Source organism: Pectinophora gossypiella, chromosome 13, assembly GCF_024362695.1.
Source record: "Pectinophora gossypiella chromosome 13, ilPecGoss1.1, whole genome shotgun sequence".
NCBI classification, from domain to species: domain Eukaryota; kingdom Metazoa; phylum Arthropoda; class Insecta; order Lepidoptera; family Gelechiidae; genus Pectinophora; species Pectinophora gossypiella.
The window spans coordinates 6,845,728-6,863,508 of NC_065416.1; the positions used below are offsets into that span (position 1 = coordinate 6,845,728).

Sequence of the window (17,781 nt, forward strand, 5' to 3'; positions counted from 1 at the left end):
AGTATTCTGTGGTGTATGTAATATAGAAATAATTAAGCGCTTAAAGTTCTCTTTTTTTTCCCTACTACACTATGGATAGACAAACTTTCAAACCGCTTTTTCTCGAATTTACGTATTTTGTGTTGTAACAGTATTGGAGATCGTGTTGCGATACGTAACGTCACAGGATAGATAAATACTGTACAGTGATAGGTTACCAGCCAGTCCTTTGCTTGTAGGTAATTGTATATCGCGTTAGATAGTACGTGCAAAATATTTCTACTTTATGGATAGACATAATGTCGAATCTCTCGAATAACCATTTCATACAGATGGCCAGTCAAGTTTACATCAAAACATTCCTCAATCCCGGTCTTTCATAACTTTATACATATAGTATACATGTTCCAGAAATAGTATTTCCTACAAACCTGTTATATATATTGTTCATCCTTAGGGAAATCGAACTCACGTTATTATTATTGCCTTAAAATGTAAATAAGGTATAAGCAGTAATTTCTATTCCTTTTTATGCTGCACCACCGGTCTGTTTGACTAGTCTATGCACAACCTAATGTTTACGTTACCTACATACTAACATGCACTTAGGTACTGCGGTATATCTATCCTCAGGTACCCATACACGTGTGCTACAGAGAGCTATCGTAAACAGTGTTGTAAAGTATACGTCAATCGAAACGAACCTGCAAACAAATGCGAGATTTTGCCGTTGAAATGTTATTACGTGCGCAATCCGAATTGTTTCGACTATACTAGAATCGAGCTCGTCATCCCGACAACATAAACAATCACAAGTTTAGTGAACGCCGCGAGTGACGACACCACCTTCACCACGCTCCATAGTAAATGTTTCACGCCATATTGTACAGTTTATTAACGCGAATGTTGGCATCTCCTCCCGCCCATTAATCTCCATATAATTAAATGATCAAGTGAAATTATATTTAGCCCAGGAAACGGGGCCGTGCCCACGCGCGTCTCGCCGCCGCCGAGCTTGTCCTCTCGGGCCACACTGAAAACCTCACGCGACTCGTGAAAAGTTCAACTTTCAACGCGCGTCTGTCGACGAAGACGCGACGCGATATGTTTATGTACAAGTACCTACGGTGCAGTCACTGAAACACCGTTAATTTCTCATCTGGAAACCTTCAAATAAATCTGAAGCGTCGGCCGCGGTGTATATCATCGTTACGCGCTCCGGCCCTATCGCCATGGGCGTTCTCACAATCACATAAACTCAGTTCGTTCCCGATGCAGGATAGGTTATCGCGAAAGGCTTTCTACGAACACTGATAACGGCCACACAACCATTAATGAGAGTTCTCGCTAGGTGAAATCGCTTAGGAAAAATCTCAAGTCTTATTAACATAGTAGTAGAGCTAGTTTATTCATAATTGGCGGTTGTCTCCCCCCTAGTGCAGTGCGTGCAGTCGCCCCGCCCGCGCCCGCGTGCGTTCGCGCAGATAAATTGCGATCATAATATCGCGCGACACCGGCCCGGCCCGGCTACAATTAAAATTTGCATTCTTGTCGTCTGATTGATAACTCTGTTGGGTAGGTAAGGCGGCATTTGATTTGGGTAGGCGTATCCACGAGGGCATAATTTTCTTTGTCTTTGTTGTTTCTTTGCGCATATTTAAAGAGCGCTCAGCGTTTATGTTTATTAGTCATACATAATGTAAATTACAGAAATATCTGTGATCTACGAGCGGGAAAATATTTGCTGACGATTGTTTTCGTAGTTGAGTCACTAAATATTCAGTGCTACGTCGACCTTGTTCTTACAATACCCCACTACAAAGGACGTACCTACTATTCAGTTGAGACAGAAAATAATGTTTAGCGATTTGTTATTCGGGGAAAACTATTCCGGAGTGATAGATATATTATTTTATGTGAGCCGCGAAATATGCATCGCGGGCTAAAACTGGAACTCGATGATGACATGTGTTTGCGAAGTAATTTTGATTTTTGTTTTTATGAGGTGCAACTGTACGGTACGCTCACTCCTCAGGCATCCGTAGAATGATAACCAATAAATTATATGTGATATTTTTGTGGAGCCAGTTGGCTCTGGGCCACTGTGTGTCCTGTTCCGTTATCAGTCGCGGCGGGCTGCTCCGCGCTCTATCTGCGCCGACGATGAAACGTAATGGAACACTTTCCATCTCCTCGGGCGCTCCCGATATGGCTACCAGTATCTTTTTATGTGTACCTTGTGCCACTTAAACTGTCTACACCTCGTAAAACTGTCTCAATATAAGTCTTCCGAAAATTATAAAAGAATAAAGATCACGTCGGCGGTCAACAGAACGCTCTATAAGGAAGGCGAATGATTTGTATGATTTTTATGGTTCCTACTAATTGGTTCGACAATGTAAACGGCCTTTACGTCGCCTTCTTGCATTTTAATCAGGATACACTGGAAATAAACATATATGAGTTGAATTATGGACATATAGAACGAGAAGAACCAGTCACAATTGCGACAAGCAGGCGCCGCCGCGCGCCGTCAATGAAGTCTACGATAATAAATAAAAGTTGAGGGAAACGGGCCTCTATTATAATAAACAGAAGTCTTATGTCGTGCCGCTCCGACTGCGCCACATTAGCAACTACTGTATTTTGTTTTTAATTAATTAATAACTTTGATTGGTACACATATGGCGGAGTAAATTAATACCTAGACGGTATATTAAGGATAGTCTTTATTGGTTTTTACTTTTTTGATATAAAAAGTGAACATACAGGCTGGTTAGTTTAAGTGTTTTTAAAGCTATAAGCGCTGTTTGGTTGCTGGATTTCTGTATATATTATAGAAAGACGACTTCTCCCGGTGGTCCGCGGTGATGCGTCACGTGTGGGACCGTTTAGGGTTTGCAGAAGCAGGAAGATGTACAAAGTCGTCCACCTTGCTTCAAGCGAGGACAACTTGGGACCACCTAGAAACCACGTTACGCTGGTCGCGGCTACAGCAAACTATGTAAATAATGAGCGCCATTAATAAATTGAGCGTGTGGAAATCGATGTGCGCCGTTCAAGGAGGCTAAGTAATGTAGGAGTTAATTAGGAAGGTAATTGCTTACGTTTACGTACGTCATCGGGGGCTAGCTTGTATCTGTATAATGAGGCAATATAACGCGTTACTAATAAAATGATAGTTGTATAAGTAGTGATGTACAAGATTTACAAGTAAAATCGTATCGTCTTTAATCTGTTTGTTAAAAAAAATATTTGAACAGATTTCAACGGCATTTTTGCCGGAAGATATATCATCATCACCAGCCCATTAACGTCCCCACTGCTGGGGCACGGGCCTTCCCTATGGATGGATAGGGAGATCGGGCCTTAAACCACCACGCGGGGCCATTGCGAATTGGTGGTTATTAACGACTGCTAATGCAGCCGGGACCAACGGCTTAACGTGCCTTCCGAAGCACGGAGGAGTTCGAGATGAAAACTTTTTTTTTGTGGTCACCCATCCTATGACCGGCCTTTGCGAAAGTTGCTTAACTTCAACAATCGCAGACCGGGCGCGTTTACCGCTGCGCCACCGAGCTCCTCCAGGAAGATACATACCGGAAGATTTTCTATCAATTTTTTTTACCACAATATTACGTATGCAAATATTTTAACGTAATACCTAGCTATTTCCTCAAGTAAAACGGCCTATTGCCGCGATAACATCTTGTGCGTCGTGCCAAGCGACGCGACGCGACGGCGCGACTACACAAAATACCAAACTGATTATCTTGCTCTTGTAAAAAATCCTTGTTTACACTTTAAAACTAGTAAAGTTTACACTTTACAATGTATAACTTTTATGAGGAAAACTTTAATGTTTTCCTTTTGCGCAATTGAAAGCTTTGCAAGCTTCTCAGTAATAAATACGTACCTATATACGATGTTATTGAATGGTTTGTATTATAAATTAATGGATGTTATAGTTAATTTAGCCAATAAAACAACTCATGCTTCTATGCTGTTCTGGGAGCATATAAAAAACATAGAACACGTTCAGCTGCTTCTCTTCCCGGGCATGTCGTAAAAACCGACAGAGGGATTGTGTCCTCTAACATGATGGACTAATGTTATGGGCGATAGGCTGATCCCTTATCACCATAAGGTTCATCATATCCATCTTTGGACTTCGTATCAACAGTGGCTGCAAGTTGTCTTTGATTACTTGTGGCTCTGCCCACCCCATTAGGGATTACGGGCGTGAGTTTATGTATGTATGTATGTAAAACAACTCATAGTTCAATTTAACGTAACTAGAACAGTAACTAGTGAATTAATATCGCTTCATACTGGGCGATCCTATTATTAAGAATTCGCTGTCCATCCGTCCGTCCGTATGTCACCAAGCTGTATCTCATGAACCATGATAGTCAGAAAGTTGAAATTTTCCCAGGTGTTTCTGTTGCTGCTATATTAAAAAATACTAAAAAAATAGAATAAAATAAATATTTAACGGGGCTGCCATACAACAAACGTGTTATTCTCACCGAATGTACGTATTGTTATATTACAATGGCATTACTTTTTGTGAGAGTAAATAAAGATTTTATTTATTTATTTTATTTATTTATTTGTCGCTTTTTTGACTCGATATTGATAACGGCAACAGGTAGACGCTTAAAATATTCACAGAATATTTAGTTATATAATTAATTTTAAAATGAATAATTAAATTAATGTTGAAGGGGTTCCCATACAAAAATCGCCATTTTTTGCTTATCGAAACGGAACCCTTCGTGCGCTAGTTTGAGTCAGAAAATAATATTGATTAAAACATTTAAAAAAATACTTTATTGCGTTTAAAAAACAGTAGGCATATTATAAGGCGATAATTGCCTGTAATAAACCCTTTGCAAATCGATGGAAACGATTCGTTTATTAGTGCTATTTGTTTCCACTCACTTTTAAATGTTATTTTAATGTCGCTAATTAATTTAGTTCACACGATGTATTGCCGTCTAGTAGCACATTGTAGCTAAATGGTACTGCTACTTAAATATTCTACTTATCAATTATAGCGGCGATATGACTTATTAGTCTTCTTCTATCGAGTGGGTTGTGAGCTGGAGTACCAACCTCATCACCCATGGTGTCAAGGTTACTATTGAGCCGCCAAAGGCCCCTGACATGGCATGGCTCATGTAACGACTAGTTATTTACATCAGTAAGTAGTAACCGGGACCAACGGCTTAACGTGCCTTCCTAAGCACGGATCATCTTACTTTCGGACAATCTGGCGATGAGCCAGTAATGTCCTAACCAAACTAGGGACCACAAAGTAATTTTTGTGATATGTCCCCACCGGGAATCGAACCCGGGACCTCCGGATCGTGCGCCCAACGCTCAATCACTGACCATGGAGGTCGTGACTTATTAGTTAAAGTTGATTCGCGATTTGAGTTAAGTAGCGATTTAGATGACACCTTCTCTAATTAAAGTTATAATTTAGATTCAGAATACCTTTAACTGGGCATCCTCAAGGCCCAACTGGGCACCCTAAGGTCTGTTGTCTTAAACATTGTACCCGGTGAGAGCCTGCAGCGCTTCCCATTTTTTTCCGGCCAAGTAGTTAATGCCATCTGCGGCAAATCTACAATAAGTCACGTCAAAAAAAGAACCTTTAACCTTTCGCGTAGTTTTTGACATTCGATACGATCGAAAACTTCTTTTTGTAAGTGACTCACGAGCTAATATACTTAGTGGGAAATCTATAATTTATATATTTTGTTGAACGTCTGCATGAAACATGAGACACGACCAGGTGCGGCGACTTATGGTAATTATGTGACCACCACAGACCGCTCGTCGTCTGCTTATTAGTAAAAATAAATGCCCATCGTTTATTCCGTCACCGGGATTCCAGGGTTGATGGTAGGATGAGAAGAAGACGATTCCGTCACCCGTGGACACCGATAAAAGTGCGATTTAGGTTGGTCGCACTTTATATGCGTTTTATAGAATACGTATGAAAACAAGCCTACGACAATTTTTATTCATAATAAATATTACTTACAACTCATTCATACAATTAGATTCAGACACATATATTTTAACTAATATTCGACATTCTTACAAGATTAGCTGTAACTCCAGCACTAGAAAAAAAGCTAAAGCACAAGTCATATTCAAACGTTATCATTATAGTTGGAACATACTATCTTAGTCTCAGCTAAAACAATTGTTAATAAAAACGTACCCAGTGTTCCCGCTCATAGTACAGTCATGTGAGCAATATCATGTACCCAATTTAGAACCCTGTCGCACTATCATATTTGACATTTAAAGAGACTTACGTTTTCATTTGTCAAAAAAATTAATGTGAAATGGTTCCAGAGTGTATACATCTTAGTACTCATGACCGTACGTGGTAGATTGGGATTATTCTTGCGTATTCGTACGTGTACGTAGGAATTGAATTCGTACGAAAACGCGTTCAAAGTGCGACCGGCCCAATTCGCTAAAAATACTTCATCGCAACTTTTCTCGAACTTCCACAGGATATTTTAATATGCTCCCCGAACGTTGCACTGTTGGTCGTAGTATGCTAACTTATATATCCTACGATTTTTCCGGCCAGGAAAACTACATTTGAATTAAGTAAATCCAACAAAGTTGCCAAGAATTTTGATAATGGAGAAAATCACGGTAATAATTGGAATAAGCACTTCGCAATACTATACAAAATGAATCATTTGCTTAAAGCACAAAGATGATTTAGTTCTTGATATTATATAAAAGTTACTATTGCGATGACTTTCTTAAGAACTTTAGTAATTTGACTGAATACATAATTAGGATACCAAATCTATTCTCCTAAGATTTTTCTAGATCAGTTATTATCAATTATTGGAACAAGCTAGTCAATAATAATTCTTATTGGCACTTCGATAGACACCTGTTGCCGTCACTTGATACCTCCGCGCTTTACATAATCCTTGCCTCGGCCGCAGCCGCCTCACTTAAACACCTGAGTCATAGAATACTCGTCTTCAAGACGCCAGAAGCGACATTTCCCATATTTTAAATATTGTAAGACTCTAGGGAATTGCATCATATACATTCAAAAAGTCAGAAACCAGTCTTATGAGAGGAAAATAAAGGTGGATAAGAAAGGTATCGTGTAGGTACTTTGTTATTTGTGGAGGCTTAAGTGGTCCATCTTCGTAGGAGAAATCTTGTCTCGTTTTAATTTGAAGCCCACGCGGACGCCCGCTTGCCGGAGTAATCCTCGATCCAGTCTGCCGCCCCCGTTACCTGCACGATAAGTGCGCCAACATCGGGCCCATTTGCAGCACCTACTCACTCGGAGACATCGTCGAGTAAACTAGTCAGCGAGTCGGCACCGAAAGTCAAAATATCCTGCTTAAGGCTAATTCGAAACGAACAATTTATGCCCTGCCCACGCGCCGCTGAAATACGGCGCACGCTTCTTTCAACCCTTTTATGTAGACGATTTATTGAAGCCACTCGAGCGCTTCAATGGACCAACTATAGCTATACGTGTGACCGTTTGACATGTAACTCATACTTATCGTGATCTATGACACAATGCAGTAACCGTGAGGCCGTGCACGCCACGCTTCATGGATTACAAATTGTACTTGTTAATAAGTTATAGATGGCAAGTCGTAAATTGACGACAGACGCGTAGTCTGAGCATTCTATGCGTGTAAATGCATAACGTAATTAGGTAGCGGAATTTCCTCCAGTGTTTTTCCGATATTAGTTTGATTCAAAATAAAATCACATCGGGCTCCAATTCCATAAGCAGATCGTGAAAAAAGTGTGTATAAGACAGGCGTCGCCAATTCCTCATTTCCCTGGCGAAGCGTTTCTGGCACAGCGCCAACGTTTCCGAGAACCCGAGAGAAGGTTACGAGATGTCTCGCCTCGCTTTATATGCTTAAATTATGCTGGAGATTTTTATATGTCTACGGGGAGCAGACGCGAACAATACGTTCAGAAATACGGCACGTTTCGTCTGCCCGACTTTCCCGAGACAGAACGTTGTGGTTCTATTTTGATATTTGGTTGAACTTTCAACATTTCTTTGTAATATAAAACTTCAACTATTTTAGTTCTGGGAAGTGTGGTTGCGTTAGTAAGCAGATAATGTGGAGTAAGTGGTTGTGGAGCTGTAGTCGTGATTGCCGCATCCTGGGGCGCGTGGCGCCACCCTCCTTCCTCATTATGCGTCAGCTCTGACAGGCGCCCGAGGGTGCATCATCCTCTCTATTGCTAGTTGCCATGCCGAGCTTTAAATAGGACTATTTTATTGTCAGTCATAGACTAAACAGACATTTATAGATGCAAACAGTTTGCATTAGTTAATACAAAGAGGCTTAACAAAGTTAATACAAAGTAATTATTAAATAGATAAGTACAAATAATAAGGGGATTATTTCGCTGTTTCTTTTTATGAAATTAATAACATAAAAGTTTTTCTTAATATTGATTCCTTTTGACACTGTTATGTAAACATATTTTAATCAAAAAATAACATTGAAAAATAGAAAAAAATAAACGTTGTTAAATTAAATCGAATTAAGCAACTCTGATTACGTTTTGAAGCCTAAAACACATTCATGTATAATCCCTGTTTACAGCAAAAGAAGTGAAACAGAGTCGACATTAAGATCAATGTGTTCTCACGCGGGTTGTTATCAATTCACTCGTGCACTTGGGTTAATTAAATAGTTACAAGGCAGATAACAGACAGCTATTTATAGTAGACGGGCCGCCTTATCCACATCAGATAGTTCCGATAAACCCGTTAAGGTGTAAATAAGGTGAAAATAAACAGACAAACGTAAAAAAAATGTGTACTTTTTATTTGAAATGGAAATTAAAAATAATACTTGGTTATTCCGTCGCTTCTTCAGTTTGTCGATGGGATATCTTATCCTTTGGAAATTGTCTTAGTTGTCTCGTTTGTAATTTATAGTCTTGATAGGATTCGTCAAAAGACACTGTTGTCCTGAGGTACACCGGCTTGCTTTATAATCTGGTTTATAAGTACTGGACTTGCACCAATGAGTATATAAAAAAAATATCTGAAGTGCAGTTTTCACTAACAGTTGGCTCGAACATTATAGACGGCAATACGGCTCACCTATCACGTTGGTCTAACAGAAAGCTCGGTGAGGTGTGGGTACTTAGTTCATCTTTCGATGGATGTTGGATTGGAGTCTCTCATTGGGATATAGTCGTGAGCTTAAGTTTGGTTTCGGCAATCGCATGTAGCCTAGGTGTATGGTGTCAAGTTAGTTGGTAGTACGGTCACGAGTACTAATATGTATACACTTTGTAACCATGTCACATTAACTTTTTTGACAAATTAAACCGTAGGTCTCATTAAATGTCAAATATGATAGTGCGACAGGGTTCTAAAGTGGGTATATGATACGAGTACCTACTAACTTGACAGAAAACTCTGTTGCAGCGTCTGCGTCTTGAGCGTCATTCATTTTGAACATTTATGTAATAATAGGTATGACGTCATGTCGCAGAGAGATGATTATTATATGCATTGTCTGATGTCAGATTTATCACTCTATTGCTACTAGTAGGTACGTCATGGAATCAAACACTAAGTTTAAGCCCGTTTTGCGCTCATTCTAGTATTTTGTTTACTTTACTCCCAGACCATCCATGAAACGCGTTTTTATTTAGTTTTACCGATTATATATACGAGTGTGTTCTGATAATGGTCAAGTCGTGTTCAAACTGCTGGTAAACTAACATTTGGATGCAAGTCAACGATGCCTTCTTCATTTTACACATTTTAGCACCACAGCCTGCAGCTTATTTTTAGCCGGTGGCTCACTAGTGCGGCATGTAAATACTGCTTTTAACTTGTGCTAGCTGCTTGACGCTAAAGACATAAATCATACACGTGTAAATTGTTTTATCGACATACTCGCTAATACCTTATTCGATTAGACTTTGAACGCTGTTAATGGCACATTTTGAGGAGCTCGGTGGCGCAGCGGTAAACGCGCTCGGTCTGCGATTGTTGAAGTTAAGCAACTTTCGCAAAGGCCGGTCATAGGATGGGTGACCACAAAAAAAGTTTTCATCTCGAGCTCCTCTGTGCTTCGGAAGGCACGATAAGCCGTTGGTCCCGGCTGCATTAGCAGTCGTTAATAACCACCAATCCGCACTGGGCCCGCGTGGTGGTTTAAGGCCCGATCTTCCTATCCATCCATAGGGAAGGCCCATGCCCCAGCAGTGGGGACGTTAATGGGCTGATGACGATAATGGCACCAGGCAAAGCAGAAACGGATTCTTACACATTTTGAAGCTTGTGGCGGCGGTGTACGCTTGTTCCACGGTAGGTGGTGCATCGTAATCCACAAGCACGTAAAGCTACTGCTGTTAAAGGAGAATTAAATTAAAATAATGGCTACTTACTGACAGACCCACATATCAGGCGGTTGCGTTGTGGTCAGCGGTTTGACTGTTCCACAGAAGCACGTCCAAGTTTAAAATTTATCGAGACAATTGTAGGTTAACATTTTATAATAGCAGACGCGATTCAAGAGACTAGATTAGTTTATAGCACACGGATCTCTAAAAACAAATGACGAGGTCATTAACCTTTGGGTAATCGTGTGAAGTAAGTAGTTAAGTTTCAATCGGAGAGATAAACGGAGTTGAAATGCGGTTGGCTGACACCAAGCTCCTGCCGAGAAAGTCTGCTGGGCCGTTGCCAACTATACACCTTAAAAGGAAGACACTCTTGAGACATCATGTGGATCGGCTGCAAAAACGAACCTTTCGTTCGTCCACAATGTTTTGATGCAGAGTTCATCGACCCACACAGTCATCAATGGTCGACTCGGATGCTCAGAGTTGATTTTATGCTGATTATAAATTGTCCAGCGCCTACACATGAACGAGAATTCTCAATATAAAAATCTCTTATGTCATTTGATGTGCTATTAAGTTCAACCAGACACTTACGAGCTCTATGAACTCGTACGTTAAATGCAGCGTACAAATCTTCTGATTTATAGTGTAATATTCGAAAGCATCTTGTTGAAAAAAGTATCAGCTGTAGCTACAAATCTTCCATAGACTTGTTAAATCTTCGTAGTTCATAAGGGCTCTGTTTTACTAGAACACCACGGAACACAGAGGGAACTTATTGGAAATTTAGTGGCCATCAACAGACTGGTTGCGCAATTAGGTGAGGATACAAGGGGTTGCCAAACTTTTGTTCAAAAACATAGCTAGCGAGGAGTAGGTGTATATACCATACACCCCTTTCAGGGGTACAGGCGTGATGCTATGTTGATATGTAACGAATTCTGCTCATCTCAATCTTGTGCGCTAACCCAAAATTATATTTGTGCTTAACTGCGGTATATTTAACAGCTGAATAATTTAATTATGACTTTCCTACAGAACCCCAAGATTCAGCGGAATCTGCTTTAAGGATTGCTGCTTTATACAACTTTGTACAATTTTGTAGGTGGCGCAACCATCGTGGCGCCACAATGGTGTCTTAGTGAGATACGGCCCTTAGTGGTGTAAGCTTAATGACCGTCCCACGGATACGGGCCGATGTAACCAGATGGACATGTAAAATATCGGCCGCCTACGGTATCCTGGATCCCTGGTAGTATTGAACATAGAATGGGCAGTCTAGCCAGGGTCAGGTTATGTTATTGCCATGTAAATTGTACGTCGACGTCGATATTTATTGGATGGACGTTAATAGCAACATGCTGTGGGATGCGGTGAGGCGATATGTTTGCTCTCGACGATTATTTGCGACTTCTGCGTAATGTTCAACTATTAATTCTGATTTTAAGACTTAATAAGATACTAAAGTAAACATTGTAACTTATCATTTATTACTTGCGTGCGTTTAGTGAGCCGTGGTAGCCTAGTTGGTAGAACGCTTGCCTCTCACGTTGAGGTCGCAGATTCGCATCCAGCATAGGCCTAAACCAATGATAGCCGAATTTGTTTTCAAATTCATATTTGGATCATAAAAATGATTATCACGTGTTCAGCGGTGAAGGAAAACATCGCGAGGAAAACTCACATTCCCGAAAAATGCATTTTCGGAGGTACGTGACCTAACTTGTACTGGGCTTGGGTTCCCTTCGCGGGTTGGAAGGTCAGACAGGCAGTCGCTTCTGTAAAAAACCGGACCTGTCAAATCTTCAGGTTAGGTTAGCGGAGCATGTGAGAAACGGGATAATGCTAGGGGGATGACTTACGTGCGTTTTAATGTAAAATGACTCTATATTTATCTTCAAAACGCATTAAAATAAACTTCGTCACAAATAGTTCATTTATTATGCAAGATTATAAGCAATATTAATATTATAATTTCAAGGTCGAAATGAATTAAGATTATTGGTTCGAATATATCTGACCGTGTGATATTGTTGCAGAATGCCAGTTCGGGAAAGTAGCCAAAGAGCTGGGGTCGACGTGGTTCGCGGACCTTGGCCCGCCCTTCGGTGTCATGTACTGCATCAAATGTGAGTGTATACCGGTAAGTATTTCAACGTTTCCTATTATACAAGTAAGCTAACTTATATGTAAAGCGGGACAAATATTCGGCTCTAGTGGGCAACTATTATTTTGTGCCGCTTGCGTTTGAGACGTCAGGGTATTGGGGGGTAGCTTTCATTAAGGAACTGGGGCGTAGGTTAAGAGAGAGGGGGTCTGATATGCGTGCGGGCTCTTTCTTGGTGCAAAGGTTGTCCATCGCCATACAACGTGGTAATGCGGCGAGTGTAATGGGGACCTTTGCGCCTGGAATAGCCCGGTAGGGGATTGTTTGACGATTAGACACGACACAGAAGAAGAAGATCCTACAAAAACTATATATGTCAAAACAACACAGTACCTACTTAATTGAGAATTGTAAAAAATAATAGACCTATCAAAAACTTTAGCTTATATGTAAGCAAGCGGACTTAGCGAACCCTATAAAACGCTTTGTTAGCGAAACGAATTTTAATTTACTTTATTTACTAAAATAAAAGCTCCGATTTTACCGATTCTTTAAACGACACCGTTTATAATGTATGCAGTTAATACAAATAGTACTAAACAGAAACATTATTAAGTATAACTATATCTATTGTAGGTGCAAAAGAAGCGTCGTGTAGTGGCTAAGGTGCACTGCAGGAACATAAAGAACGAATGCCCGGAGCCGTCATGTGACACTCCCGTGTTGCTTCCAGGACGATGTTGCAAGACCTGCCCGGGAGATAACAATTGTAAGTATCTTAACATAAGTAGCGGGAGTTGGTGATGTTTCGAATCGCTAAAGAAAGTGAAAACGGGGAAAACATCGAGCAACCTTAGCAATAAGGAGTGACGTAATCGGGGCCCTCTTGACGTCATGGATTTGATCGTTCGCATCGGGGCCACATTCACATGGCTAAGTGTAGCCAAATACAGGGTGTTAGTGACATCGTACCGTATACTGAATATCAACTCGAGATCATGGTCTGAGTCATCCCTGAAAGTTTTCGTTACGGCGTTACGAACACCCTGTATGTTTGAAAGAGTATTACCGTAGGTATATGATATGAAAAATCCTGTCAACGACGCTTATACAGGTCATATGTTTTGCATACAGAACGACAAACATATAAAAATATTGGGATAAAGTGTATACCTATAATTTCTTTCTCTCCTAAAATGTTTCACACGATTTAAGACCTTCCTAGCATTAAGCAAACATGTAACGTATCGACATTTCGGATTACCTCTATTTCGGAATACAAAACATTTCCAAGAATCTAACTGTTGGTACAACACAATCTACCGTTTGTCTATTTTAATACGTTTTTCGTTTTTTATTTGGGTAAACTACCCAAATAAAAAAACACCCAAATAAAATGTAAACTACTTACATTAAGAATGAATTTCTATATTAGCACGTAGAGTTCTTTATTCGACTGCTCCTTAAAAAAGTAAATCGATCGATTTACTTTGAATGGATGTAATTTAGTACAAGGACTGTTAGTTTCAGGTGTCTAATTAAAACTTATACATAAATCTATTAAAAATGTGCTAACAGGGGAGTTAAAATGGCCACATCGAAGCAATTCATCTAAGAAAGCAATATTGTTACTTACACTTACTTTTATATATGCGCAAATGTCAAATTGCAATATTGCTTTCTTAGATAAATAGCTTCGATGTGGCCATTTTAACCCCTCTGATCTGAATTAATTCTCACCAACAATAGATGCTGAGACGCCTTCATTTTCGTCGACCGTCTCATTTCACTTCATACTTAACTTTTTACCTCTCACACAAGTTTGCTAAAGATTTCCATTGCTATCACTGGCATCTCATCATTAAAGCGACAGGTCGGCATCAAGCATATACTTTCCTGACGACAATGTTGCATATAAATTATGCATCAAGGTGCATACCTCCGTGTAAACAGGTGCTTGTACAAGTATTATCATTATCATCTTGTATATCTCGCTGAATCTCGCTCATCGGAATAAATTCCTTTAGTTGCTTATATATACGCTTCTTTATAATAGGCTAATTTCCTACTAGTCAAATCAGTTACTTTTTACTAAATTTCAAAACACGAAATAGATAGGATTGTTGTTTCTACAACGATAGGTTTATTGTGATATTGTAGGTATATCTTTTTTGACTTGCTAGCTGCACTTACGTGTCTGTGACAAGGTGCTTTTCTTCCCTCCTCACAAGGTCATATATGTGAGACCCTCCTCTCATGTGGGTTGTGAGAGCAATGACCGATCTTATCAACCCTGGTGGAAAGTCACTGAATTGCAGTGTAATATTAGGTCTTTCAGAACATCTTATTAAAAACTATGTCACCCAGTTTCTGTACATGAATATAGTTAGCGGTGTATCATACAATGTGCTTGAGAACGGCTAACAATAGTGAAAGAGCATCGCGATAGCTGTCGGCTGCTAATCTAGCGATCTAAACGAAGGCTTAGAAGAAATTAATGATGTAGGAACGCAACCCGTTCAATTGGCTGGCACGCCGAGGGCTCTGTTTGCACTAGCCACTCTCCGTGATAATTTTATCGTAAACATGATAATGAAATAAGAGATAAGTGAGGTGATCGCTGTTAGCAGCTTCGCCGTTGCGCCCGCTACGGTCCGTTTCCACTGCCTCCACGCAACCGACACGCCCAGCCGACTACCATTCACGACCTGACGTCCACGCAATACCTATCATTAATGATCTTCATTAATGATGTCACGTTTGTTTTTATCCCACTGATGTCATACCTCTTTCGGCATGATATTTGATAGTCACTAAACTGTTCATTACCCGCCACAAGTTCGCGAAATACGCAGTTTCATTCAACTGTAGTCGCAGTCTCGAATTCGCTTCTAGAGTCTCGTTAATTTAGCGACTAATTATTATTATAACCGTCGCGACGCGACGTCTCGATTACATTGGAAACGAATACACTCGCCAACAGGTTAGTGACTCACGGGCCATCTGTCGCGAAAACTATCCACACATGTGGAAATCGAGTGAACGACATATAACTTTACGGCCTTTTGTACATGGATGGTATTCTCTTTGATGACCGCCATTAATATGCCATTTTCGGATGAGCCGTCTCGCTTGAGTAATCTGATACTACCGCAGTAACCACCAATAAAATACTTTATAGAAACATATTGACACGATATTAATTGAATAAATTATGACAAGTGTTTCCATGTATCTTTCCTAGAATATTTAATAATACCTACCTGGATGTCTCGGTCTTGGTCTCGACACTTTTTGTCGTATAAAACAAGGTCCGAGATGCCATATTCGCAGTAATGTAGAGTCAAGTTCATAAATTTTTCTTTGTACACCTTCGCGAGCCGCGCATGATCGACATCGTTCGTCATTCCTTTACGTATTTTTTGCGGGAATCGGCAAATTTGCCCACTTTAAAAGGTAATTGCGGAATGTAAGAAAGTATGCGTGTACGCAGTGACAGGAACTGGCGATGACAAATGACAGTCGACAGGCGGGCGGCGGCGGCGGTCCCACGGCCGTCGCTCATCAATATACCTACATAATAGTCGCCGCACATGCGCACTGCACGCACCCGCCGGGGTTTAATCATCGGCTTCCAGTTAAATATCAGGACGATCATTAAACTCTGGATCTGCCGCATGTTTTCGGTCAAATGTATCTGTGATTCGCATTTCCTCGAAGTGGGTGTGTGTCAGGGGCCCTGCGACGGCGGCGCCGACGCCGCGTCTACTCGCGGTTGTCGTCAGCAGGACTATATCGAGAGCATTACAATGGCATTACTCAGATGCACCGGGCGGTGGTGCAGAAATGGCACGCGCTGGGCGCCCCCCGCGCCACGCGCGCCGCCGCTGCAAATAGCTGCTGGTGCTGGCTATTCCGGGCGCGGCCGTCGACCCGCCGCCGCGACGCCGTCTGCGCGCCTTTTTAGCGGACAACATTTACAACACGCGCAATTTTTGCGACCATATACCGGCGATGTCAACGCACGCCTTCTCTCACATCCCAGAAAGAAACCTCTTGGGAAAGTCTCGAAAGTCCGACAGAAACTGTTCGGCTTGCGGCGGCGACTGTAAAACACAATGCACTTTATTTTTAACGACAATAACTTATAGCTACATTGTTTAACATAGGTAATAATAATCTGTTGCCGCTTGCCTTAAGGCTGCAGTCTTCGCAAAACTGAGTCGTTGCAAGTTTTTGGTGAAAATTATTTTCCTTTTTTAAGCAATGTTACGATATTTGGTAGAGCAACTTTAGGTATAGTGACATCAGCGTGGGTGCTTCCCGAGAGGGGTGAAAATATTCAGATTCTGAATTCTGCAACCTTAAGAATAGCCTCGATCAGAGTTGAAGTTATCTAATTTGTAGAAGGAACGGATCTTTTACCAACTTCTGAAAAGAACCGTGGAGTGGATCATATAACTCTCTTCTTTGTGCCACTTAAAAACCAGCAGTTGAGTAACAATTTTGTGGAACAAAAGCTTATACTATAACTTTCTCTTCATTATTACACTATACGATACTTCACCATCGCATCGGAATCATAGTAAGGCCGACATGTTTATAAACTTGAAGACACGGTGAAGCTCTAAGACGGGCATAAAGTCTATCTGAAGCTCGTACGAGTAACTATAAAACGCATCAAATCTGATTCACTGTTGTTGCCTTTGTGAGCACACAGTTGGCCGTCCGCCTCTCGCTGTAATACACTATAGATACTCACTCATAGTTTATCGTCCCTTTAATAAATCCGCAGACAGTAAAATAATTTTTAATTGAACCCTCGCCAGGTGGTACTGCAATAAAACGTAAGTGAATTTCATGCTATCCACACTCGGGGAAATGATACAAAATGAACAAATGATAATCTTTCATTACATCTACTATCACGTTTTACTACGTGACGCGTATTTAGGGTTTCCATTAGCGCGTAATAAATCTGTTTTACACTTTCGTCCTTGTGACGTGTCAGTGTCTATCTTTATGTAAATTGTGAGAAAGAGGTGCTAAGTAGATAATTCAATAATCGCTCTTATATCAGAGGTAGATACCTAAGTAAAAAAGTGTGATGATTTTGGGGCAATGAGTTGAGAATGTGAAGAGTGCGTGGTGGTAGTGCGCAGGCGGTGCGTGCGGCGTGAGGCGTTCATGGTTCATCGGGCCCACATCGACCAGTCGATCACGAGTGTATCTAATTCAGTGTACTGCATGTGCGTCCGAGGAATTTGTTTTGTGCACGCCGA

The 17,781-nt window shown here is 40.8% G+C and overlaps 1 protein-coding gene across 1 annotated transcript in view; it reads left to right on the forward strand.

The window, feature by feature from the left end:
• The window catches only part of LOC126372218 (dorsal-ventral patterning protein Sog), a 75,556-nt gene that overhangs the window by 35,125 nt on the left and 22,650 nt on the right, over positions 1-17,781 (forward strand). Inside the window, exons 2-3 of the mRNA XM_050017882.1 lie at positions 12,432-12,535; positions 13,136-13,268. Coding sequence (XP_049873839.1) covers positions 12,432-12,535; positions 13,136-13,268 — 237 coding nt within the window. The remainder of the gene's footprint in view (positions 1-12,431; positions 12,536-13,135; positions 13,269-17,781) is intronic.